The following is a 27,779-nucleotide window of genomic DNA, read 5'->3' as shown; positions in this document are numbered from 1 at the left end:
ATCAATGAACACAATCGTCAAAAATGTAAGACTGTATTTTTAATATGGCAGCACTGGAGTTTCGAAAGTTCAATTTCGCATGGCGGACGTGCAAGTGAACTCTGTTATTTGTTGGTGATAATTTCAATTATTATCTTTTCGAGATTCCTTATGGAAAGGCAAATTTTCATGCTACTTTTTCTTTGTGGACGTGCTTTGTTCATTCCTTAACGTTAGATGATGTTAAAGTGTTAGTTATAGTTAAATTTGTGAGAACTGCATAGGTTTTTTCTCAAAAATGGGAAAATGTGACGAAGCTAATGTCGAAGTTAGTATGGGGGACTCGGCGTCCCCCATGAAACCTGATAATTTTACATTCACCGTACCCCCTGAGGCTCCTGTCTTCGAGCCCACGCCTGAAGAGTTCCTAGATCCTTTGGCGTATATCAGCAAAATAAGGCCCATCGCTGAGAAGTCGGGTATATGCAAGATAAAACCACCCGCCGTAAGTTATTTTCTTTGTCATAAATCGATGCAACATTATGTTTCTGTTCTAAAATCTTGTCCTCTTTTTGTTAAACGATATCGTATTATGGATTTCTAACCCTAAATTTAAATGCTTAGAATGCCTTGTGATGCAACCGTGGACACTCTTTTGACAAATTAGTATGTTCTTTAAGTTTTATTTTATTCAATCAACCACAAATAATACGTGTTTAAGTTGCCTGCGACTGCAACTTTGACTGAAAAGCGCATATAATTATCGTCGAATGCACTCGCATATTGTTGCTGTAGGCTGGTTGCCATTTTGTGTCGTGCCCTCTGCCTACGATATTTTAGATAAAAAAATAACTATTTCGCCTGATTGTTTTAATTAAATCGACGAACATTAAATTTACACGAAATATCACATTTTTCTGGTAAATATTGATTAAACTGATAATTAATCTATTTAAAGCATCATAAAATGGGACTTAAAATAATTTTCTAAAATATTTAATTGATAATATCCTTCCTAGGAGATACCTAAAAGAGAAAATCAATAATCCAAAGTAATAATTTTGGATATTGTGTTAGGCTATGTACAGCATGAGGTCACACTATTTTAATGATGAATTCACAGAAATTGCTATAACAGTTACATTTATGAGGGTACTTTTGCTTATACTTCCCAGTATTTACCAATCAACTAGAGAAATACAATTGTAAATAAGTTTTTTTTTGTATTTTCATAATTTTTATTGACCTTTAAATTTTATTTATAAACAAATTATATGAGAAAAATGATAAGTGCAGTACTGTGATATATTGTGATAATAGATATAAAATTGTTATGATACTACCATAATTTGCTTGTATAAATAACTTTCAAGTTTTATCAATGTGAAATTTTTGTTTCTCCACACTAATTTTCATCTGGTAAATTGCACTTACCTAAACTATAACATTACTTATGTTAAGTGAGTGCTAATTTAAATAAGTGTATAAAAAATGTGCTAATTTAATTGTATTATACAAAAGACTTGCTTTTTTACTCTATATTTATTTTGAAGTATCAATTTCTGGTACTATTGTGTACATATAAAACTATAATTGCTTATTTATAAAAAAAGTGTAAGTTACTGTAGGTATCCTGTTACCCTCAATTAATTATGACCAAATCTCAAATTTATATTGCTAAGTGTAATTTTTGAATTTCTTTGTAATACAAACATTCTAAATGTTAAAAACTTATTATAGTTGCCATCCCTAGCATTAATTTTCTTTTTTAATAATATCTTGGAAATTATCCTATGGCTTCAAACCCTTATAAATTCTTATTTCTAAATACAAAACTCTTTATATCTCTTAAAATTACATACAAATTCATAATCAATTATGTATTTGGATTGAAGTTTGACAAAATTGAAAAAAAAAACATGATCTTTTGGTAAACAAATTGAAAGTCAATGAGAAATGTGTATAGTTTTTCATTATTTTGTATTATGATTCCCATGGGTAGTTGATTATTGTAAAAATGGTCTTTACGAGACTAATGTCTATGGGGATATTCACTTAACCCACATCAATTGACCCACATATATCTGTAGGCCTAAATTAAATTATAACTAGATTATGCCATATAGAAACCGCAAGGCTATTGTCTTGAAGTCTCACTTTCTCTAGGCCACCTAGGATTTGAAATAGACAGAAAACAATGAAATCTTATATCAACATAATATTTTAATATCTCAGCAATAATCATATATCTAATATTAAATTAATTATGTATTTATTGATTGTATAAAAGAAAAATAGAAAGCATCAAATTAAAATATATAAATATACAACTATATACATGAAAATAACTATTTTGACTTGTTTTTCTCACGGGCTGCAGGAATCATAGACTGTTGCCTACATTGCAAATATAGATCTGAGGCTGACTGGAATAGACTAGAGTGGAATATTCTATTCTGAACATTGTTTTAGATCTGTTTATTTTTGTGCTATTGCAGTTTCATTTAATTTATGTAAAGATTTAAATATTGTTTAAATTTACAATTACAGAAAGAAAGTTTGTAGCACATTAACAGTTACATATATAATGTGCAAAAATATCTGTCAATTCGAAACTAGCAAATTAAAAAAAAATTATTATGTTCAACTTGCTATTATCTATAGACTGAATGGAAAGTAGAATTATTACTGCATTTAAAGTGACCATTTGACGGATTCAATACTAAATTATAGATTCAAAACTAATCGATTAGCCTAAATTGTACAACAAATATGATAAGTTAAATTTGAATAAACCATGTCACTCCAAACATGAATACACAAACTACCTTGTAGGTCTAGTGGCTTGCTTATTGAGCTATATGTCTCCACTTAATAGGTTTGAATCTCATTGTCAGGCCATTAAAAGTCAATTGGTGGTCAAGCTTAGCTTAGCTCAGAAAGTAAGATGGCCATTCTATGGGGCTATGAAATTGAGGAAAAAGAGAATAGTTATAATTGTGTACAAAATTGTGAACTGTAATATATGGTATGGTGTAAGATATATTTAAAAATGTAAGTTGTATTAGTATAATAAACCCAGACGTGTTTGAAACTCATTTTAATAACATTATTTATGAGGTTTAGAACCTTTTATAAGTGGATTAAATTATTGTGTGACTACCACATTTTAGTAATTAAGTACCTACACCATGTATCTTAAATATATTAAAAAAAATGATATAAATAAAATATAAGAAATGCACAGTGTATTTTATACTTGTATATTTTATAAACGAATTACTAGCAAGTATTATGCAAATGCAATGTTTCTTTCAAATTATATAAATATTATTCTATTAGGCTAGAACAAAAGTATTTATTCAAATATAGTTTATTTGGGTTTTTAGTTATATGTAGTTAGTTTATTCTGTGTAAATATTGATACTAAAGGGGGGACACCTTCTATCTCTGGAGTGGTTTTAGTTTGACAATACATTCTCCACTTTCTAAAAGGTCTTGGAGACTTATTGTCATTTACTTAAAAAAAAAAAAGAATATTTGTGTTAAAGTCTAACAATAAAAACTGATGTCTTTTTTAAATGTAAAAAATTAACAATTACTTTAGTAAAGTAAGTTACTTACAACACTAATGCGTCACCAACCATGTAAACTAAGAGTTTGTTCCATATTATGCTAACTCACTTTGAACCAAAACAAAAAAATACTAAGAAATACCATTTAGACAAAGAATAAAAGATGAGTGGATAGAACCTACCCAAATGAGATTGCACAACGGCCTACCAACTTACATACTAAATAAAATTTCTGAATTCAATAACATGTTAAACAATCGACATAGCAGCATTATCCATCTGCATTGTGTGTGTAGTTTATTGGTGGTAGGGCTATGTGGTACACTCATTGCCGAGCAGCAACACTTACCACAGCTTTACTAAGCGTTGCTTTGTTCTTTTTTGTCCTTTTAAAAAGAGAAAATTAAAATTAATTACAGACACAAGGAACATTATGTCTTAGGTCTAGTGGTTTGCAACCCATTCTATTTAATGATTAATATATCTTACATTTCCTATGATCATATTCAATTACCATATGGAGGTTCATTGTTTACTCATTGCTTGCTCAAGAAGATCACATGTTGTGTCTAAGAGCTATCTATGGTGATTTTTTTATGTTATTAATATCTCAATAATTATGGAATTTCAAGTTACTTTAACTTGTTTTACAATTAAATAATGTATAAATTTTTGTTTTTAACATCTTTTTCTTTATGTATTAATGTATCTCTTACTTTTGTTTGCTTTTAATCAATAATTTATATTCAAAAATTTGAAATGTTCTCAGATATTTATATTTTATTCATTTTATACCAATCAAGTGATAATTTTATAATAATTTAATTGTTAATGTCTTTTCTATTTGTTATAAATATTTTGATTTTTAAAATTATATTTATTTGTTCACTCGAAATGTTGACATATTTTGCTACACCTATAATATAGGAGACAGTTGATTTGTATAAGGTCATGTTTAAAGAATCAATTGTCTTTATTAGTGTACTTCTTGGTGGTGTTGATATTATAATAAATAAATAAATAAATTATATTGTATAATAATATATAAACTTTAATTACAAAGTTTGCTACACTGCTATAAATGTATATACTATAGGAGATACCCAATATAAATACAAAGATCATATTCAGATCAATCTAAGGTAATGTTGTCATATAATCCGATCTCCAAACTCATCTCTTTTTATTAATACATTCCAGCTCAGACACTGTTGTGTAAATATTTTTACATTTGACATAAGATAAAGAAATCAATTTTGCTTTACCTTAAAAGGAAAATAGGCACCAACAGGTAATGATAACTGTTGGTGTCAGGTCTGTTTTGTATATATAAAAAAAGGGTTGTCAACGAAAATTGATACAATGGTGACTGCTGTGTAATTGTTGGTGAATCTAAATAATTATATTTTAGTAGAAGCATTCTACAAGTGATGCTATATATATTACTCCTAATCTTTTGTTATCTTTTGCATTATTAAAATCATAGCAAATAAATTTATAGAAAAAAATTCACCTGTTTTTAAGAATGTTCTTATGAATTTGATCTTTATGTGTACAAACATTGAACTTTAAAGTTATTATAGAAACGGTTTGCAGATGTACTTTAAAAAAAAAACTGAACAGAAGCAACATTAACAGATGTGATAGAAACTTCAGGGCAAACTAAACTACCAATAAATAACTATAAAATAAAGGCTTGAAAACAAATGAAAAAATCTGTTTATTTATTAAACATAATATTTATAAGTCTGAGAATATATTAACTTTCTTAGACACAATCATTAAATAACTAGTAATTTCCAGATAAAACATTAACTGATTAGTCTGGCCAGTGGAATACCGAACACTTGGTAACCATGTTTATAGATTAGGTCTTAGGTAGATCTTTGATTCCATGGTCATTATGTTACATTACAAATGAACCACTGCATAATATATCTAGGTTTCTTGAGGATTAAAAGTAAAAAGACTTCAAATAAAAAAATACTTTACTTTATTTTTTTTATTACATATTGCATGCTTGGTGAGGAATTCACTTGGAATTTCATAACTTAAAATAATTAAAAGCATTTGTGGTACCTTATTTTATTTTTTTCTAACAAATTCAAATATAATTTTTAAGTTTCTTGATGTTGGAATAAATTGGCACAAGGAAATACGAAAATTAAAATTTTTAGTACTTTGTACGCAATGATTGTGGTCATTTTAAATTCACACAAAAAATGTGTATTATTAAACCGAGTAACCATTTTTTGTTTAGCATTGGCAGCCACCGTTTGCAGTAGACGTGGATCGACTGCGTTTCACGCCCAGAATACAAAGGCTGAATGAATTAGAGGTAAATTTGCACAACACAATAAACTATTGGTATAATATGTATGTATGTATATACTGCATAAAGATAATTAAAACATCATGATTTAAAAACATTTGAAGACATACTATGTAACTACATGTAAAAAAAAATGCACATTACTAAATTGATCTAATTTAATAGAAGTTTTTTTTTTATAGTTAATATGTCCATGGTAATATGTTACTGGTACATAGATTAAATAAAATTAACTTTTGCAGGCTATCACAAGGGTTAAGCTGAATTTCCTAGATCAGATTATCAAGTTCTGGGAGCTTCAGGGCTCTGTTCTCAAGATACCCACTGTCGAACGGAAACCACTAGATCTATACGCCTTGCACAAAATTGTAAAAGAGGCTGGTAAGATGTTCATTGCTTAAATTTCATATAATACATATTATGTAAATTAATTATATTGTTATTATAAGCGACTTATTAGATATATATTTTACTAAGTTACACTTTGGTCCGTAAACTAATTAAAAAATAAAGATAAAACCTTGGATATTTAAAAAGAGATGGTTAAAATTAGTTTAAAGTTTTTTTTATTTGATACTCAATCAGGTTTTTTTTTTAAATTAATTTAATATTTTGCGTCTTAACTATTTTCATTCTTATTAAAAAAAAATTACGTTTTTACTTACGTTTAATTTTTAAAAAATATTCCAATGACGCAAGCTTGTATTTTAGCGTAGGAGGATAATCTTTGACCGAATATAAAAGTTGCGAAACGGAGTAATAAGAGGAAGTTTTAATAGCATTATGTAAGGCGATGTAATCAATTATGTTCAATGGAGGTTTCGAATATATGGCTGTTGTCTGATGTTCCATTCCATTGGCATATATAGTTGAAACGTATTTTATTCCGAAGTTTTATTTTTAAATGATTCACTCGGTTGGAGGATAATCGGGGGAGGGTAATCGCATAGTTCTATCACTGGTGGAAGAGCTTTGTGCAAGCTCGTCTGGGTAGGTACCACCCACTCATTAGATATACCGCAAAACAGCAGTACTTGGTATTGTCCCGGTTTGAAGGGTGAGTGAGCCAGTGTAATTACAGGAACAAGGGACATAACATCTTAGTTCCCAAGGTTGGTGGCGCATTGGCGATGTAAGCGATGGTTAACATTTTTTACAATGCCGATGTCTATGGGCGTTGGTGACCACTCATCATAAAGTGGCCCATATGCTCATCCGCCTACCTATTAAAGAAAAAAAAAATCTTAGGCATGTTTCATTTTTGACTCACATAAAGAAAAAATGTAGCTCACTGTTACACACTTCACAGTTAATTTTGTCTCACTGCCTAATACTATAATAGAATATTTAAAACCAGATAGAGATAAAATGGCGCAGTATTCAGAAATTCGCATTTGGAAGTTAGGTTTTCAAAGGAATATCTGGAAATTTTTAACGAAATTTAAACCCGTGACTTTCGGCTAAGATCCGTATTTACTGGGTCATATCGTCTAATAATAATGGTTTTAAATTCGTTAAAGTTAATAATCGATATGGTTTAGTCTGATGTACGAAAGCCAAGATGGCCCAGTGGTTAGAACGCGTTAATCTTAACCGAAGATTACTTCAATTCCGGTTAAGTATCGCTGATTTTTGATGTAAACAAACCGTATATTTACAAATTGCATCCGACTTTCTAATTGTTCTGCTGTATTACGCACTATAAACAGTTTTTGATTAATTTATCTTTATTTATAATACAACACTATTCCACTTAATTAGTTACAAACACATCAATTTAACTTTCGAAGTTCCGATTACAACTTCGCGGACATTGAAAACGCCATTTTTTCTCGAATCCATAGTGAATATCATAGATTATTCAAGATCTCGACCAATGGTATCGGTGTCAAAGTGGTTTATTTGGGTTTACTCCTTTTGTGGTTGGAATAGGCTATAGATATTTGATTTGTGTTTATTCTTGCGCTCGATGACATGCGCCAGATGTAGAATAAACGTGAGGAATCCTGCATGTGTTAGATGAAAAACTGCCACATTGTTTCCATCAATCTGAGGAGGAAGGGACGTCTTTGACCAGGGATGGGTAAAAATACATAAATTACTCCAATTAGACACAACATTTAAAATAAAATTCTTAATTCATATACGAATGATTGTAACAACAATAAGGTATCAAGGTACACCGTATTAAATTATCCACAAATCGCAGGTGGTTTCGAAGTGTGCTCGGCGGAACGGAAATGGTCAAAGATAGCACGGCGTATGGGCCACCCCCAGGGAAAGGGCATCGGATCGATACTAAAGAATCACTACGAGCGCATCCTCTACCCGTACGATGTGTTCAAGAACAGTGGCGCCGTAAACTGCGCTGGTGATAACAAAGAAACGGTGAGTTTTTTTATTTCGACCGCCACATTGTGCTTTATATATATGTTAATACTTAATTCAAGTAGGCTCTTACAAGCTCTTTTGAATTGTCATTTTGCAAGATTACTATCATTATATGTATATGATACCTTGCATTTGTACAAATGTCACATGAACTCGTATCGTACGATTTACACTTGTTTATCGAAGAATGCACAATATGTATCGGTAAGTCGCCATGTCTTTCCTAAATATGTGGAGCTATATGAATAATATTTATTAGTTAATATAAATAGCCTTGTATTGCTCTTGCGACCCCAATCTTAGAACCCAAATTGTCCAAATAAATATTGATTTCATATTAAATTACATAAATATGCAATTTATTTGAAAACTTCATATGTTTTGATGGTAAAAATAAATGGTTACCATACATATCACTAAATGTATATATATCCTGTGCTTACTGAAGGGAAGTATTTTTAAACATATACAATGTCTTTTCTGTACAGAAGATTGAAGTGAAAGGCGAACAGACGCCGGAGAAGGCAGGGCGGAGGTCGAGCAAGCCCCCGGCGGCGACCCCGCCCCCCGCGCGCCGCTTCAAGAGTTCGGAACCCGAGGCGGCCGAGGGCAGCCACACGGAGGGCGCTCTGCCCGCCGGCGACGACAAAAAGACCCCCATCAAGGAGGAGCCCGGGGAGACCCGTCGGAGTGAGTGCCACGAGCTTGCATTTATAAGAGTCTAGACAACGAGAATCTTTCTAAATGCGCGTTTCAAATTTGAATTCGTATGTGTACGTGTATGTGTACGTGTTGTGTACAACCGCGCCGCTCGGCAGGTCCGCGCGAGAACAAGTGGATGTCGGCGGCGGGCAGCTGCGGCGCGCGCGCCCGCGTGCTGCGCTCCACGCGCCTGCGCGAGCACCGCCTCAGCAACATGACCGTGTCCGTCACGCCCGCGCCGCCGCCGCTGCACCCCGACGACCCCGTCAGTACCCCTCCCTGCCCCCCCCTACCCCCGTGCCGTGCGACCGCCTAACGCCCGCCTGTCCGCAGCTCGCCAAGTACATGTGCCACGTGTGCGGGCGCGGCGACATCGAGGAGCAGATGCTGCTGTGCGACGGCTGCGACGACTCGTACCACACGTTCTGCCTCGTGCCGCCGCTGGCCGACGTGCCCAAGGGCGACTGGCGCTGCCCCGTGTGCCTCGCCGAGGAGGTGCGTCCCGTGACATCGTGGCCCCTCCCGGTCGCTCGTATGTTTAACTGTGTGCGTATTATCTGTCCAGGTGTCGAAACCGACGGAGGCGTTCGGCTTCGAGCAGGCGTCTCGGGAGTACACGCTGCAGCAGTTCGGAGAGATGGCTGATCAGTTTAAATCTGATTACTTCAATATGCCAGTCCATGTGAGTTTCATTGCATACTCGTGCTGAGCAAAATTATTATTATTGTTTCTATCATAGATGTGAATTTATTTCTGTAATTCGGTTTAAGAAATATTTCATGTAGCTTAGAAAAAGGGGATGCGACATGATATGACCAATTGTTTGCTTAAATGGTTTGATTTATGGCAGAGTTTTGAGAAAGCTACTCTGAAAGAGTACCAACCACTTATAATTTAGTCTACCGCCATACAGCAATAGTTTTTGTTTGTAGTGCTGTGTTCTGAGTGTGAAAAATTAAATATGACTGAGTCAGTGTAATCTCAGAGTAGTGAAAACTAAGCCAGTCTTATTCATTTGCCAACCATCCAAACAGATGGTGCCCACGTCGACGGTAGAACGCGAGTTCTGGCGCGTGGTGTGCTCCATCGACGAAGACGTGACGGTGGAGTACGGCGCCGACCTTCACTCCATGGACCACGGATCGGGTAAGCTTTTCGGACTTGCTGTACAGTACATTTTTGACAACCAAATTAATTGTTTAGATAGTCGAGATACAGGATTTTTTTATATTTATATATGATATTATACAACATAATAATTACATATAAATTTATTTGTATATACAGTTATTTAATTTGTGTAATAAGTTACTACAGAATTACTTGCCGGTTTTTCACATGAAAATCTACTTTTGGAACCTATGGTAGGTTTATATTCAATCGTCAGAGCGTCACAGTAGCAGGCGAAAGCGATCCCGTGGCGCTCCTCGTTAAGACGAAAAGGGTACCGCTGGTTTTTTAGTGGGTATTTCGATGTTCAGGGCGCACTCGGCGTATTAGACACCAGCGAGCCCCACATACCCCTCCCCCCCACTGTTCCCGTAGGGGAAACGCGTAACGCGTTTTTCCAGTGATAAAAAAAGGTTTATATTCAATGTTATCTTATAATTGAAACAATCAACAGGTTTCCCTACAAAATCCAGCGCACATCTGTATCCGGGTGAACAACAATATGCAGAATCCAGTTGGAACTTGAACAACTTGCCGGTACTAGAAGGTTCTGTGCTCGGTCACATCAATGCTGATATATCTGGAATGAAGGTAAGCAAAGATTATAATAATTCAAATCTTCAGTACAATAAGTAGTTAGGTAGATTTTGTACAGATTTTTTTTACTTAGAAGTGCAACTGCTTCTGTATAAGTACAGGCAGGTCTTGTTACCAATTTTTTTCATCAGGTCGAAGGTTAAAATTTGTTACAGCACAAATGTCTCAAACCATTACCATTATCCACATTCTGAAACTTTTGTCAATGTCAGATAATTTATTTGGTTTTTATCTATTGCTATAACTTTTTATTTTCCAATAAATAAATATTGTGTCATTTACCATCGGCCAATGACCTTTTGAGATTTAAGTTACATTTGTTAGTTTAACTTTGAACAGTGTTCCACAAACTTGAGGTTAAGACCTGTTACTTATATGGTATCTTATTTTCATACAAATATTAAAATGATTACTGCTTTCGTTTATATTCTCGACTCTCTTCTTATACTCGATTGTTGGTACTTGAGTAATGACTTCTGACAGAGTACCGTCAACAAGGCCATAGGATGGATTAGATTTTTTTAAATAAAAACAAATAAGCCATTTTTACACTTGTCAGGTATCACCAGTGATTAAAAAAACCGGTGAAATTAAGTATGTGTGTCTGTAGGTTAAATGATTGCTCTCATTAACCTAGAAGCAAGGATTGCTGTTAGTTACATTATCATTTTGTTGAACAGCCATGAACTCTATCAACAAAATGATATTATACCTACACACTATGACTTAAGATGTTTGTAGTCATAACTTGAAATATTAAAATAACACAACATCACAGTTACAAAAATTTTCAGAGTATCTTCATTTTATGGTTTTGGATATGAGTTACTTTGACATAATTAATAAATAATTCAAGCCCATTGCAATCATATGTTTCAATCATCATAATTTATAATGAAGCACAAAGTTATATAAATAGTCATGTATCATATAAAATTTGTACGATTCATTTTCTATGTATATTCATAAAATATTCAGTAATTTTATGGCATGTTTGATAGAGGTAATGCAAAGTACACTGAAAAGTAGAGGTAATTGATTTTTTTTAGTTTTTATGTATGATATTACATATGACAACCAAATTAAATAAATGTTTTATATTTAAGGGCCTTAGGTCTGATTGACCATTCGAGTTTGTTAATGGGTTAAAATTATTTATGGCGTGGATAGGATTGGTTTATTATGGAAATGTATATATGTATTTAATTATGACGCGTTTTTCGCGAAGGGTGTGTAACCTAGTATAACAACATGCACAAGGGACGTAACATCTTTGTTCCCAAGGGTGGTGGCTCAATGATGATGTTAGGGATGTTTAATATTACAGTGCCAATGTCTATGGGCGGTGGTGACGACTTACCATCAGGTGGCTAATTTGCCACTATGCCTACAAGTTTTAAATAAAAAAATATATATTATTATTATTATATATCTATTTTATAAAATAAAGGATTATTGTTGTGACTTATGCAATGATTTTTGTGTTTGTCAGGTCCCCTGGCTGTACGTGGGAATGTGCTTTGCGACATTCTGCTGGCACAACGAAGATCACTGGAGCTACTCCATCAACTACTTGCACTGGGGTGAACCCAAGACATGGTAACAATAATATAATTGTTTATTTTCATTTTTGCGCTGTCTTGAAGAATCTAACTATTGTATTGTATTTTTTTTTTATATTTAACATTTCATTGAAATGTTAATTATAATGCTAACATTTGTATATATATGAATGTAATAATATGTGTTATTATTTCATTAAAGTAAACAAATATTACTTAATTAGATAATTAAGATTGATATGAAATATGTGTATATATTACAGGATAAAATATTTATTTTATACTTTACTATATATTTATGTTAAATTAACAATTAACACAAACAATTAATACTTTATCTTGCTGATATTAGTATAAGTGTATACGTTCATTTCTGTAAAACTTAAAATCTTTACTATCATTCTAGGTATGGAGTACCTAGCTCGAAAGCTGAACAGTTTGAGGCAGCAATGAAAGCTGAAGCACCCGAGCTGTTCCAGCTACAGCCGGACCTGTTGCACCAGTTGGTCACTATTATGAACCCCAATGTTCTCATGAAGGCAGGCGTTCCCGTGTATAGGTGAGATGACATATATTTTTCAATTTTTTTTTTTATGACTTTTATATTTTGTGTAATGTGACTGGATCTTGACACAAAATTAATAAATAACATCTGTGATGACTTGAACAGAAGTATAACTGATAAGTTTGTTACCAATGCACACCTAGTATTGTTTCGAACGTGTCAAAGCCTCTGGGAATTAACACACCCGGAGTATTGTCAACCAGTCATTCACAATGTTACCGTTCATACCATTAAAAAAAAATTGAATAATCATAATTCATTTGGGATTTTCTTTTGTAATATATATTAATGCTATTATACATGTGCTATTATTTTGTCTTTTATTCATACAGCCGTACATAAAAGCCAAAGTTAAATATACATATAACTATTATAATTTAACTATACATAACTACTAATTATGCATATACATTATAATTTAAAATAGCGTAAAATTCATTTCTGGTGTCGAATTATCTCATTTATAAATTGACTCAAGTTTTCAGTGTCCGAAGAAATGAATAATATTATTTATAAATAACGGTGTAATAATGTAATGGCTGCTCGTATGTGTCAGGACGGACCAGCACGCGGGCGAGTTCGTGATCACGTTCCCCCGAGCCTATCACGCGGGCTTCAACCAGGGATACAACTTCGCTGAGGCGGTCAACTTCACGCCCGCCGATTGGGTAATATTTTATATATTTATTCTAATATAGTCAAAAAACAATAATAAGCCATATTCTAAAGATTTATTTTTCAATTTGATTATTTAGTTAGTGCTATTAGTCGCTTTTCGTTAGTTTTTTTTTTTATTAAATAAATATTAATTGTAGCTGAAAATGGGTCGCGAGTGTATCGCCCACTACTCCACACTGCGGCGATACTGCGTGTTCTCGCACGACGAGCTCGTGTGTAAGATGGCTCTGGAAGCGGACTCACTAAGTCTTACCGTGGCGCTGGCGGCCTACAGAGACATGAGGACCATGCTGCACGATGAGAGGAAACTGAGGAAGACGCTCCTTGATTGGGTAAGGTTTTATTTGTAATCAATTAGCCGCAGACATTTTCTTTTTATTTTAAATAAATATTCTACAATAAGTAACATTATTATTATTATATAATTTTAAGCCTACATTGTGTATCTTTACAAATAATATAACTAATACGCCAATTGATTTAATAAGTAACTCCGTGCATGACACGATGAGTTGTTAATTTACACGTTTCTCCCTCCCAGGGTGTGACGGAGGCCGAACGCGAGGCGTTCGAGCTGTTGCCGGACGACGAGCGACAGTGCCACGAGTGCAAGACCACGTGCTTCCTGTCGTGCGTCACGTGCACTTGCACGCCGCACGTCGCGTGTCTGCGTCACCACGACCGCCTGTGTGCGTGCGCACCCGCCGCGCACAAACTGAGGTACTGTGCTGCACTATAAAATACAAAATCTGCACTCAAATACAATATTAAATAGTGTCTAACGCGTGATTAATTCACAGATATCGCTACACTCTCGATGAGCTTCCCGCTATGTTAGAAAAGTTAAAACGCAAGTCTGAGCAGTTCCGCGAGTGGGCGGAGGCCGTCCAGAATGCTCTCGATCCAGACACGCCCAAGACTTGCGACCTAGATGGATTGAGGGCACATCTTAAGAGGGCGCATGATTTGAAGGTATAATATATTTTAAAAGTTAGTCCTGTAGTGAAACTAATGAAAGTAAGCGGAATAAACTCTATTTATCTAGCAATGTATATCCTGTATTATATTATTTCCATTCCGTACAGATGCACAAGACTGAGCTGGTCCGCGCGCTGGAGACGGCCATCGAGGACGCGGAGAAATGCGCGTCCGTGATCCAGCAGCTCGACCTCAACAAGATGCGCACGCGAACGCGACACCACGACCCCAAGTACCGGCTCTCCATACACGAGCTTACGCTCTTCGCGGCCGAGATCGACGGACTCGCCTGCGTGCTGCCCGAGGGTAAATAGAAATAAACGAGCATTTTTATGTCTGTATACAACTTAAAAAAAATTATTTATAAACTTAATTGTACGATTAGACTTAACTCCACCTTGTCATAAATATTCGTTAACTATAAAACTTAGTTAAAATATTACGTACAGGTTCAGCTGTTAAAGAAGTATTACGACAAACCGCGGAATTCGAAGACCGCGCCACTGAGCTGCTGAGTAAGGAGCTCGACGAGTGCGATTCGGCTTCTGTCAGGGAGTTGGAGGAAGTGAGTTGATCACAGTCGATAATTTAAACAATATTAACGTTACTTAATATCCCATTAAGTATCCCATCCTTATATAATTAATGTGAGAGAACTAAATTCTCTATACTTTCTTCATATTATTTTTATGAATATTATTTAAAAATATATTTCATTTCAATCTCAAGGTGGTAGATCTCGGGTCTCGTCTTTGCATCGTGCTGCCGCAATTGTCTGCGCTACAAGCTCGCCTGCAACAGGAGAAGTTCGTGGTGTCTGTGCACACGCACCGCGAGGACTGCTCCACACTTTCGCCCGAAATCATCGACAAGCTGCTGGCTGAAGCCGAGACTGTGGTGCCGCATCGACGCGTTGAGGCGGAGAGGGCGGCGTTATACAAACTCAAATGTAAGTGGTTTTTTTTATCACCTGAGCCAGTAATACCGCTGAGGCACTAATATAGAAACAACAACACTAGATGATGAAAAATAGCATGAAATATTTATTAAAAAGATAATGGCATGATTTATGGTATATTAAAGAGTATCATATTAAACAAAAAAAAAAAATTGTTAACAGTACAAGTAGAAGACTGGGAACGTCGTGCACGCGCAGTTCTCATAGACACGAATACACCTAAGAACAGAGAATCGTTCAGCGAGTCGGACGAGCATACCACCCTCGCCGAACTAGACGCATTGTTGGCTGAGGGAGACGAGATCGAGGCAGCCTTGCCGTCCTACCACACGCTGCACACAGCGACTACGCACGCGAGGGATTGGCTCGCGAAGGTGGAGGAGATGCAGTCGAAGGAGCTGTACCCGTACATGCACAGCGTGGAGGCACTGTCTCGTCGGGGCGCGCAAATTCCGCTGGCGCTGCTAGAGAAGAAGCATCTCGCCGCCGCGCTCACCTCCGCGCAAGACTGGCAGCGAGGCGCAGCTGACATGTTCCTCAAGAAGGTACAGCATCGCACTACGCTTTAATTTTACTTATCAGTGTTTGAAATGCGGAACCATTAAAAAATCGCAAATTTAATCGTAAGCCATATTTTGATTGTTTTGATTTACGTCATAGAACTGGCAGTACTCGCTGCTGGAGGCGCTGGCCCCGCGCGGCGAGGCGGGGGAGGGCGCGGAGGGCGAGGGCGGCGCGGGCGGCGCGGGCGGCGCGGGCGGCGCGGGCGGCGCGGGCCGCAAGCGCGCGCGCGGGGAGCCCCCGGCCGAGGCCGCGCTGCTGCGGCACTTCAGCGAGGACGCCACGCCCACTGAGATCGTGGCCGCCTTCAAGCAGGCCGAGCAGCGCGAGCTGGCCGCCGTCAAGGAGCTCCGGTGAGTCGGGACACGCTTGTGCTATTATAAAATGTTTATAATTATAAATGTACTTTCATTCCTGATGGAAATCGTTATTAACACGTGGTTAATATATATATTTTTTAAATTATAATGCAGAGCTCGCAACATGCGCAAAGAAGTGAGGGCTCCACCAACAGCTGGAGTAACATTCTGCATTTGTCAGAAGCGACAGTATGGAATTATGAACCAGTGCGAATTATGCAAGGACTGGTTCCACGGTAAGTACACAAACATCATCATTATAGACATCAATGAAAATAAAATGGGAAAAAAATATATTTTTAAATGCACTTTTTGTAAACTTGTCTAAACATTTTCGGAGTAACGTAAATAACATTCAGATGTATACTGAAAGTCAGTCTCGAAACAAAAGAAATATATACAGTACAAAAATTCACATCAGACAGTTATTATCAACTGTTATTAAATGTAAACGTTTTTGTGTCAGCATCATGTGTGGCGTCCGCTCGTGACGACACAGAGGAGGGCGAGGAATCTCCAGAGAGGATAGAGCTTCCTTTCCCCTGCACAGAGACGAAATTTCTCTGCCCGGATTGTACTCGTACAAAGCGACCGCGCCTACATCGGATATTGGCTTTACTGGTGAGTACATTATTAGTAATAGTGCGTATGTTTACGTTTTCACTTCGCGGTAAAATGGGGCTTTCGTCCTTGACATTAAACAAAAAATGATACAAGCAATAATATAGAGATCAGAGAAATCGTCAACGGCGAGTTACAAGTGAATCGTTCGACGAATGAAAGTAACACTCGTGTGGTGCGGCAGGTGTGGCTGCAGAAGCTGCCCGTGCGGCTGGCGGAGGGCGAGGCGCTGCAGTGCGTGACGGAGCGCGCCATGGCGTGGCAGGACGCGGCGCGCGCGCTGCTGGCCGGCCCGCTGCTGGCCGCGCTGCCCGCCCGCCGCGCGCACCACGAGCGCAAGGACTCGCACGCCAGGTGCGCTGAACTACTGTTACTTGTCGATATTTATTATATAAAATGGGGTACTACATAATCGACTACTATTAAAATATTTAAATGTTCTTTCTCGCTATATTACATTTTATTCCATGCTACTATAGCAACGTTAAACGCAGGTCGTCCGCGAGCATGGAGCACGCCTACAGCGCCACGCCGCGCGCGCTGGGCGCCGGCGCACGCGTACCGCCCGGACTGCTGCAGAAACTGGAGGACCTCATGCTGGAAGGAGATTTGCTCGAGGTGATCAATCTCTCCCTATCGTTATTCAATGCATATATTTGTGTAGTTTTCTGACGAAGGACGGCAACTTCGAAACCGATCCGCTCCGTAACCACCGCCGGGCGCGCAGGTGCGGCTGTCGGAGCAGGCGTGCGTGTGGAGCGCGGTGTGGGCGGCGCGCGCGGCGGAGGGGCGGCGCGGCGCGCGCGTGCTGGACGCGGGCCGCCGCAAGCGCGCGCCGCCCGCGCCGCGCCACGCCGCGCTCAAGCGGACGCGCCCCGCCGGCGCCGCCAAGACCGCCATGAAGCGCGCCTCCGCCGCCACCACCAACTACTTGAATAGGAAGCAGGTGCGCGTCACTCGCTCGTTCGTTACGCTCGGAACTAAATTTACGTAGTGTAGATGGATTTACTTACTCGTGTATTGTCTCGACAGGGCGTATCGTCGGGCTCCGGCCTCATGATGCGCAAGCACTACATGGCGAGACAGGAGCGGCGCAAGCGAGCCATTCCTGCGCACCATCATGCGAGGCAGGCGAGAATAGGTACAGACTTATATATTTTTACGGTGGTACTGGTCACGTTGACGGTAAGATTATGATGTCTGACGTCCATTCCCAGGAGAGAATAACTAATTATGCAGAATATATTATTGTACTCGAGTGTGTGCGTAGATACACTGTCTTTTACCTCACTCATAATCTAACGGGACGGCAACCCGGTACAGCGGGAGAGAGTTCAAACTCAAAACCGACGACATGTTTCTCGAGGTCTGAAAATGACATCACTGCCAACTTCGAAACTTTGAACTACATTGTATTTGACATTGCTCATTTATCTTTATGATTGGTTATAGTCTACAAAAAATATGACTAATAATAAAAAAATCCTGACATTTGAAAATTCAAGCATTAACCTAAAGCTCCCCCCCCAGCAGCACAGGCGCGCGCGGCTCGTGGCGCGGCGCGGCGCAGCAGCTCGTCGTCGCGCTCGTCCGCCGACGACGACGAGGACTGCGCCGCCGCCGCCTGTCTGCGGCCCACAGGTGCGTGCGCGCTCGCCGCTGGCCCGCAGAGGCAATTCACATCACAAATCGTAGCACGTCGCTTCTTTACCTTGACACGTTGTCACCTTGTAACTTGTTATGCGAACGTTCCTCGCTCAGTAGGTTATCGAGTTACCTCAAAATCTTGAACATTATCACGACGTCCTTATCAACTTATTGTATTTAAAGCGATGTATCATATCTACAATCGCGATCCTCCTACATTGTAACGGTATTCTATAAACATTAAAGTGATATTAATTTGCAAATGAAATTATCAATTGACACTGCAAGTACTCGATTTAAAATTAAAAGTTTAATAATTTACATTACTCAAATAAATATTACAAATGTAATTTGTATTCTATGAATTTCTTTATACTGTTATTACAAAATAAATCTATAAAAAAATGTAGGCGTCAGCAATCATAGGGCAATTTTATACTTAATAAATATGTATGTAACTCGTCAATTGATTGAATTAAATAGGAAAAGTCGACTGGGTGCAATGCGACGGCGGCTGCGACCAGTGGTTCCACATGCACTGTGTGGGGCTCAACCGCGGGGCGCTGCGGGAGGACGACGAGTACGTGTGCGGCTCCTGCGCCGAGAACAAGTCCCGCGCCGACCGACACTGAACACCACGCTAACTACCGCATGGTAGGACATCATATAGGAAATTGTAGAATCGTCTCAAACGTACGGTGCTCACATCTTTTCTATACGGACAATAAAAGAGTGATTATAAGGACATTTTCGATGCCGAGTGCACTGTGCCGTCTCTAATGTATACACTGGGTGGGCAATGCGTCGGTGACCCCGGGTAGCTGCTTCAATTATTTGTGTTCATTAGAGATATGTCGTAAAGGCGATTGTGAAAGTCAAACATCTTGTAAAGTATTTGTAGTTGACCTGCACTCGAGTGGCATAACATTATAACTATGTTTTTAATTGAACTGTATTTTGTAAGTTAAAATACTATGTCACCAGTGTTGAAAACTGTTTCAACGATCACGAACAAAAATATAAATGAATACGATATGTATGTATCAACGCTGTGCGATATTTAACTAAGAGCAGGCAAATCCGAATTACTTAATTATAATTTGGGTGAACTTTTTTCACAAAAAGTCCATAAAATCTCAAACATAACAAATCACAGGATTTTGTTTATAAAATTAATATCACAACCATTAACGATCAAGCGATGAAAGATATTTCGCAAACTATAACCTGCAATACGAGCTATTAGACCCGCTTTTGTCTTCAGTCGTGAAGTCTAGTAAAAGAAGACCAGTTTATTGGCTCTCCCTCACGAATTTAATTTTGTTCGAGCTATCGATTCAGAATGTAAGTTACCAAAAGTTGTGGTTCTTATGTCTGTATCGATACGTCGACTATATCGGCCCCCGTTATTGTCTTTTCCAACAGCATGTTCCTTACAATCCCCAGACACACTATACGTGTAGATGATCCGACATATCTATGTTAACAGCAAAGTGTTATCCAAGCGCTTAAGTCCCTCATAGCATGAATGAAACATCAAAATATATCACATGTAATTTTATAATAGCTTATACAAAGGTAATTTCCAAACAGTAAAAAGACAATTCGAAGAAGTTTTACTTTAAAAATGTTTTAATTAAAAAAAAAAAAGTAGTATAACTCTTATTTTAATTCCGTATATTTGTGTAAGTTATCATAAAATGTTAAAATGAAAACGTAAAATAAAATGCGAACTTTCGTGTCTTTGTTTATTCGACTATATCATTTACATAAGATACTATTTCAATCAACCTTCTCCTCAAAAAAAAAAAAAAGGGAGAGGAGGCCTTAGCCCAGCAGTGAGACATTTACAGGCTGTTACTGTTACTATTTCAATTGTTTATAAAATCTTTTGTTGCGAGCGAGTAACATCTATGTGATTGTTACTCAAGATAATTGATAGACAAACATGACACAGTATAAAACATCGTGAATTGTTTGATCCCGTTGAGGAGAATATAAAAACATTAGCACTTAGTAATGTTGATAAAATCAAATTCATAAATTGATTCTTAATTTAATACAATGTTAAGTATTTTCAATATTGCTGTTTCACGTATAACCAAAGATTATTGCACAATTTTCGTCAATAATGAAGTTTAATATAATTGATGTTCAAGAACAATTAATTAAATATATTTTAAAGCGTTTCACTTTACAAAACTGATTTGTATTAGAATTCAATTTACACTTGAAATAGCACAAATATTATCCATTAATATTTTGCATGACAAAAATACGAATATTTATTTATTATAAATAAATGTTAGAAAAACTATGAATGTTGCTTGCTCTATAATATAATAAAAGAAAATACAGTGTTTGTGTAATTAAAATAAAATCTCAATCACAGATAGGCTGGAAAATTGCACCTAAAGCTGTAATGTTCCGAGCTAAAGTATACTTTAAGTCTAGATGCCACAAGGTTCAAAAAATCTTAAGACTCTATGGATGTATTTTGGGAACCGTTTTAGTTGGATGAAATGGGCATTAAACGACATTGTTGTTTATATAACATAAAAAATAGTGTATTGAAAGATACAATATTTCATCTACAAAATTAAAATCTAATTATTACTTATATGTTAAAGTTTTACGTCCAGTGAAATGAAAAGCTGTTAGTTGTTGACATTTTGACAATTTTGGCAGTTCATAGAATAAATACATGTTGTTCGTTACACTTTAAAATTATTGTTACATCGGTGTTTAGATGAGTTTATATGGGAGAATAATATAATACAGCGTTGGTGTGAACTTGATAACATAACACAGTTTTTTTAAATGCTATTTTTTAAAGTTGAATTGACTTCTATGTTAAATTATGAGAGCTGTAAAGCCAATTTAAACATTATATTTTTCTATTTATATATTTTTCAGTCAGCTTCTAGTTATCAATTTTTATCTTGATATATAATCTATATCCATTAGGGTAATAGAGATAAAAAACCGATTCATAAGTAAGACGACGTCGCGTCATCTAATATTTGAATTATGTTTTGTTTTGTTTATTTATAATAATAAATTGTTATTTTTTCCATCTGTTCACACAAGCGCTCTGCTCTCTTTTATGAACTCGAAGATGTTTAGTGACTACTACTTTAAATCACTCACATATAGTAATCAGTGTTCTATGTAGAGTCTTTCCTCTTGCAGACCGTTGAAAGGGAATAGGGACAATTTTTTGAATTTGATAAAAGAAAGAATGTTGCCATTAAAAAAAAAACATTAATTTAGTTTAATGAAGGCCACGTTTTAGTAAAACCTGTTGATTTATTTTATAAACTTGAGTATTGGATGAAACAAATGTGTAACAACTTTTTCAAGAAATGTTACTGTGAAAGAGGTGCTTTTGATGCAATGTCGCCAGTAACATACTGTTTTAGGCAGAATAAAAAAGTTGTATGGTGGGGGTAGGTATAAATTTGACTTTTTTTTATATTCTAGGAAGTAATATAACGATTGAGATAAATGGAATGGTTATGACGATAAAATGGAACATTTCAAATAAAGAACGTTTAAAACAAGTTCTTTAAAACGATTTGTGATGTATGTATAGTATGTAATGACGTGACATTTCCAAGATAGCGGCGCTGTTCTAAATTTAAAAGCGACGACGCAAGAAAATGTCAGAAATGTCCGTGTTTTTATAAAAAAAAGGTTTTGATAAGAGAGTATGTACGGTCATCAAAATTTTGTAAATATTTTTTTAAAACGAAAATCTATAGGAAATTTTTCTATTGTATTTAGAACTTGAATTTTGTAAGTAGAGTGTGTGCGGATTTTGTATGGATTGCTTAGATAAATGTTAACGTAATGATTGTAAGTGTCATTTGTCCGGGCATGAAGTATGCATCCTGTCGTTCTTGTGTTCGTTCATTGTAAAGGATCACCCCCAAGTGCTTCTGTTTCAAACTGTATGTAATTATTGTTGTAATTTGATATTTGTCTATTTAATAAATCCATATTAACAATACCATCTCCTTTTAATTTTAAAATCTCTTGGGACTATTACAAAGGGTCATTTAATACAGGATACAAATTTTAAACAAACAAAGTAATATAACAAAAGTATTATAATTCTTAAATTCACTTATTGTTCCTTTAAAAAGGGGAAGGCGGTTGCTTTATGTTCCTTCCATTGTTAAATGTTAATTATTATTAACATTTTTATAGTTAACTTATAAAATGGTAGTTTTTACTGCAGATGTTGAATTTGTTGTTTAGAATCACTTCACTAATTTGACAGTACTTAATAGTTTTTCAAATGCTAACTAAAGTCAAACTTAATAAATTGAATTTTTTATTAAATCTGACTTTAATTAGCATAGCTTTAATCTGAATGATCATTGGTCGGTGGCAGTCGATGACGCATTCGGCGACCAATAAGCGTTCAGTATTGCTTTGCTCCTCTATAAATATCCTTTGTAATGTGCACATGAGAAAGAGACAGCAATATTTTAGTGCTGTCTAATTAGTGTAGTTGGAACATTCATTGAGGTCGACTAAGCTGTGCCGTCCTCCCAATTGTCAGATATTATGGAAATAATGTACCAATGTTAATTATGGTTATTTCTACTTCAGTTAGAAACAGATGTTTTTATTTTTAATGGACTATTATTAATAATTATTTGCTAATAATCTCAAATTTGTCAGAGATAAGTTTATAAAGTGTCTATAAATTTTATTGCTTCTTAAAAATTTCGTAATGTATTGTACGTGCTTAGTATGATTAATTTTGCGACTTAAAATTTTCTAGATGCATTTTGGACATCTTTAAGGCATTTTTTATGAATTGGTTTCTATTAGTGCGCGACTATGCTGTCGTTAGGCACTCTTATATAGAACACGTACAGCCATTTAACGAAAGTTGTGACGACCTAATGGAATCCGATTTTTTTATTTCATATTAAAAACAATCTACATAGTTGTCTATGGCTTCTTCGGATTTTTAAGATATTTTAAAAACGGAATTATATTCATTAAGAAAAATACTTTTATATTTAATATCATTAAGGTACACAGTTTTGCGTTATTTATTTACAAGATGGCTGTAATTCGTTAGTTAAGACGGTCCATTGTACGATCTCTGCTTCAGTATAAATATGTAGTATAAAGTGAACTTAATGCCGTGTACATAAAGTTCATTTCATTCACTCTATAAGGGTGTGTACAGATTTGTATATCGTAATAAAAATGTGTAAAAATATATTTGATGTAAAATGAATTTATTTTATCTCTTGAACTAAATTTAAAATTCCAAATTTTCACAGATGAATTACAAACAATTCCGTATACATCCAGATATATAAATCTAAATTGTACAATTAAAATAACTTGTAAAACTTTTATGGTTTTTAATCTGTCACTAAGTTTTGTTTCTGATCTGATGTTAAAAATAATTCCAGCATGAATGTATAAACATTAGTATAATGTACAGATATCAGTTAAGTGGTCAGTTGTGCAAGTGAACCGGTGAGCCGAGCGTTAGTGATTATTTAACTTTTAATGTTGATACTATATTGTTGACAGTTTGAAAGCTCACATCACCGAGTACGGTTGGACAGCGAGACGGTTATGTGTACCAAATAATATAGAGAATTATTGAAAAAATACTTTTGGTTTTTTCTTGATTTCCTTTTTTTAAAAACAGGAACAAATCTCATTATGCAGTATTAGTGTCGCTTTACAATACTGCCAATTTTATAGCAGTGCAGGGCTACTGCATCTCCTTTCTGACATCTTTCTCTTAAATATATCTATTGGATTTGATTGTAGCGACTGTTTCGCGTCCAACTCCACAATCCTGAGTGGTCGCCCTCGAAATTCATCTTCTATTTGCTGTAAGGTCTTTCCCTTCGTCTCTGGTAGCAACACTAACACGATTATCAAGTTAAGTAATAAAATTCCACCGTAAATCGTGTACGTACCGTGTAATCCAGTTTTATCTATTAATTCAGGAAACGTCTTTAGTGCCAAGAACATCACCCCTCCACCCATTGCTAAGCTTATAGTTCCTCCTATACTCCTGTACTCCAAAGGAAACACCTCCCCACCTATCACTTGTGGCATTGGAACAGTGCCCACCGCCACTGCTAAGTACTGTAGATTAATCAAAAGAGCTGGTAACCAGATAGCGTCACATTTCCATCCATGGATTCTGCGGTAAACGTATATGGCGATGGCAAAATGACTCGCAACGGAGAGAACTCCCGTAGTGAGCACCATCGTGCGTCTTCTAATCCTGTTAATGATATAAACAGCAAAAGTGTTACAAATTATCCTTTGTGTATCCAAAAAGACCATCCAAAAATGTGCGTTTGCATTTGGTCCCATCAATAGACTGATAATGACGGTAGAATAAGCGGCCATAGTGGTACCACCAGAAAATTGCATAATAGTATTGCTGTGAATCATAATCATAATTGGTTTATAGAATTCCCGTTTTCGAATTATTCTTAATAACTTTGCAAACCAATTTATCTCGTGTTCCTTAATAGTCGCTTGCTCAAAAGCTAGTCTTGCTTTTATCATGTCTTCTAGTTCTTCATCCTCTTCGGTTCCCCTTAACCATCTAAAAACTCGTCTACATTCGTCGTATCTGCCTTTTGTGAGAAGCCAACTTGGAGATTCTGGCGTATACATGATCATAACGAGACTTACAAACGGGAAGAAAACACATATGAGAGCAGTCTTCTGCCAGCTCAGTAGAGATCCAATGAGATGTACGAAAAATATACCAAACGCTTGTGTAAGAGATACGGTGGTGAGGAAGGCACCACGATTTCGAGGGCTCGTGTATTCTCCTATGAGAACAGAACGGAGCGTGGTCAGCAGACCGCCTGCGATGCCCAACATCATTCTTCCAATTATCAAAGCCTGAAAATAGTTTTTTTGCTTAAATAATGTTCAACTTATTCTATTAACAATTATTGGGTGGCGCAAAGGTAATTGGTTTCGCTACAACTTGTCTTCTAAATAAAATGAAAATAAGAATTTGGTTTTTTCTATATCATATACACTTGTCATGAATATCGTCCATTACGATTTGAAGATGATGTCCTTTAATTACTCTTGGTGACACGGTGAGGTTCTTGAAGAGTAAAACCAGGAAGGCAGGAGTTCCAATTAAAAAAAAATGCAATGTTCTACAGTGCCAGTAGTTTTACCATCCGTTATAATTATATTTTAAAAAATTATAGCGTATTTATCCTATACAATAGAACAAAATAAAGAATATAAATGAGATAATAATTCAAAGTAATTAAATTAAAACTGAAATTATAAACATACCTCAACACTCGTTGCTGTAATAGTTATGTACCAGCTTATCAGAGAGATGACGGTAAGCGCGTAATGAGCCGCCTTGCGTCCGAGACGGTCCATGATGGGCGGGGTCATAAGGTTTCCGACAAGCATACTCAAAGCCAAAATTGCCGCTAAATAAATATAAGAAATAAATAAATTAAATTTATTTTGGAAATAATACGTAGGTAGGTAAAGTTAGGTAATACAATATCAGGAAATTTGGCATAAAAAAAAACCTACTTACATGTATTAATTAGTTGGTGCTATATTATGTGTTTTTATTATCTTGTTACAACAAATGTGTGTGTTCATTTATATCATTTAAGTTGTATATTGCGTGTGTATCTGTTTTTAGTTGTTTCACTATTTATTTACTTTTTAACGCAGCACCATTGACTGCCTCTTTGGTCTAGTGGTTTGATGCAAGGCCACAGACCCGGAAGTCTTGGTTCCATTTCCAGGTCTTGCCAATAAAAAGTTATTGGGTTTTTCTGTCAGAAAATTCTCAGTAGCAGCCCGGAGTCTGGAAGTTGGAAGTGTATACAGTCCCGTGCCTCAGAAAGCACGTTAAGCCGTTGGTCTTATGTCTGAACCCTTTCCGGTCGTGTCAGACTACCGTCCCTTCGGATTATGAGAGTTAGGGTATAGAGAGGGCACCTGTGTTTGTGCATACACTTGTGCGCTATAATATCTCCTGCGCAGTTGGCTAATCTCTCTTGAGATTAGCCGCCGTAGCCGAAATTTGTCTGGAGGACATTATTACATGCACCATATACTCTTTGTTCGACGAATCGTTGACTGGAAGAGGATGCCCTGTTGGTAATATGCCTAATTCGCGCAAATAAATAAATCAACTCTCCCGTTTCTTTGCACATTTGTAGATAACTTACCAATCCATGATTCTGACTCCTTTGTGAGTGGAATAGAACTGTCTGATTCCTTCAGCTGGGGCAGCAGGATGGCTGGGAAGCCAACAGCACTACCGAAACCTATTATATTTATACCCACTGCTGATGTTACGAAACACTAAAACAAAATAAATTAAGTGTCAAAAAGTAACGTTTGGGAGTAAAATCCAGTGATAAAGCAGTCACAATCACAAAATCAGGACATTTTCCAGTCAGCGTCCGACAATTTATGATACACATTTTCTCACAATTTTTCCCACTACAGAACCTCTTCAAAAACTCCGTGGAACGTTTAGTCAATGTAAGAATCAAATATTATAGTAAATATATTTTTAACTCTATTGTTTAACATATTACATAATTTAAAAATAAGCAAAAAACAGAAACAAAAATATGTGCAACACAAAAGGCGATCGCTTACTAGCGATTTCCAGACAACCTTTGGCATAGGACATTTAAAAATTAAGACCAAAGTATTTATTAATAAATATGTAATTTGAACATACCTGTTTTAGAAAAGGAGTTATTTTTTTCTGTTCCATGTTTTTATGTTCAAGTTATCAACATCTTGTTAAGTCTAGGAAGTACTTTTAAAATGAAATATTTATGTGCAAAATGATGATAGAAAACTAAATTTAATCTTCTGATATCGATTTATCAATGCGCAGCTGCCAATCACATCTTATATTGTATTAAATTTAGATTAGACTATAGAAATATCTATTTGCTTTTTCATACACTACAGTACAGCAGTGCTATTCTGTAAAAACTCGCTACATTATTCATCCATGAAATGTTAACAAACGATTTGTGGTGATATATTATCTTGATGCGTGTATTCTTAAAATGTTA

General features: G+C 36.1%; 2 protein-coding genes across 3 annotated transcripts; one reads left to right on the top strand and one right to left on the bottom strand.

Annotated features, from left to right (window-relative positions):
• The first annotated feature begins 73 nt into the window (after window positions 1–73).
• On the top strand, window positions 74–24,326 carry LOC126777825 (lysine-specific demethylase lid). 2 transcript variants are annotated; one of them, XM_050501007.1, is made up of 29 exons: window positions 74–484; window positions 5,815–5,892; window positions 6,129–6,267; window positions 8,096–8,274; window positions 8,766–8,967; window positions 9,096–9,244; window positions 9,313–9,474; window positions 9,545–9,661; window positions 10,014–10,125; window positions 10,604–10,740; window positions 12,239–12,345; window positions 12,715–12,867; window positions 13,430–13,541; window positions 13,689–13,883; window positions 14,093–14,271; window positions 14,352–14,523; window positions 14,637–14,835; window positions 14,979–15,094; window positions 15,259–15,478; window positions 15,650–16,032; window positions 16,148–16,401; window positions 16,522–16,643; window positions 16,874–17,028; window positions 17,213–17,382; window positions 17,523–17,646; window positions 17,756–17,974; window positions 18,061–18,169; window positions 18,562–18,669; window positions 19,159–24,326. In XM_050501007.1, the coding sequence occupies exons 1-29, from the start codon at window positions 278–280 to the stop codon at window positions 19,305–19,307; spliced, it is 4,728 nt and encodes a 1,575-aa protein (XP_050356964.1). In that variant the 5' UTR covers window positions 74–277; the 3' UTR covers window positions 19,308–24,326. The 2 variants fall into 2 exon arrangements, with proteins under 2 accessions (XP_050356964.1, XP_050356963.1); XM_050501006.1 differs by having other exon boundaries at window positions 18,559–18,669.
• LOC126777888 (facilitated trehalose transporter Tret1-like) lies at window positions 24,065–27,483 on the bottom strand. Its single transcript, XM_050501178.1, has 4 exons — window positions 27,434–27,483; window positions 26,910–27,045; window positions 26,005–26,150; window positions 24,065–25,590 (listed from the first exon to the last, which is right to left on the bottom strand). The coding sequence occupies exons 1-4, from the start codon at window positions 27,467–27,469 to the stop codon at window positions 24,415–24,417; spliced, it is 1,494 nt and encodes a 497-aa protein (XP_050357135.1). The 5' UTR covers window positions 27,470–27,483; the 3' UTR covers window positions 24,065–24,414.
• Window positions 27,484–27,779: the final 296 nt, after the last annotated feature.

This window comes from Nymphalis io, chromosome 24 (assembly GCF_905147045.1).
Source record: "Nymphalis io chromosome 24, ilAglIoxx1.1, whole genome shotgun sequence".
NCBI classification, from domain to species: Eukaryota; Metazoa; Arthropoda; class Insecta; order Lepidoptera; family Nymphalidae; genus Nymphalis; species Nymphalis io.
This window is presented reverse-complemented; position numbering and strand designations above follow the sequence as displayed.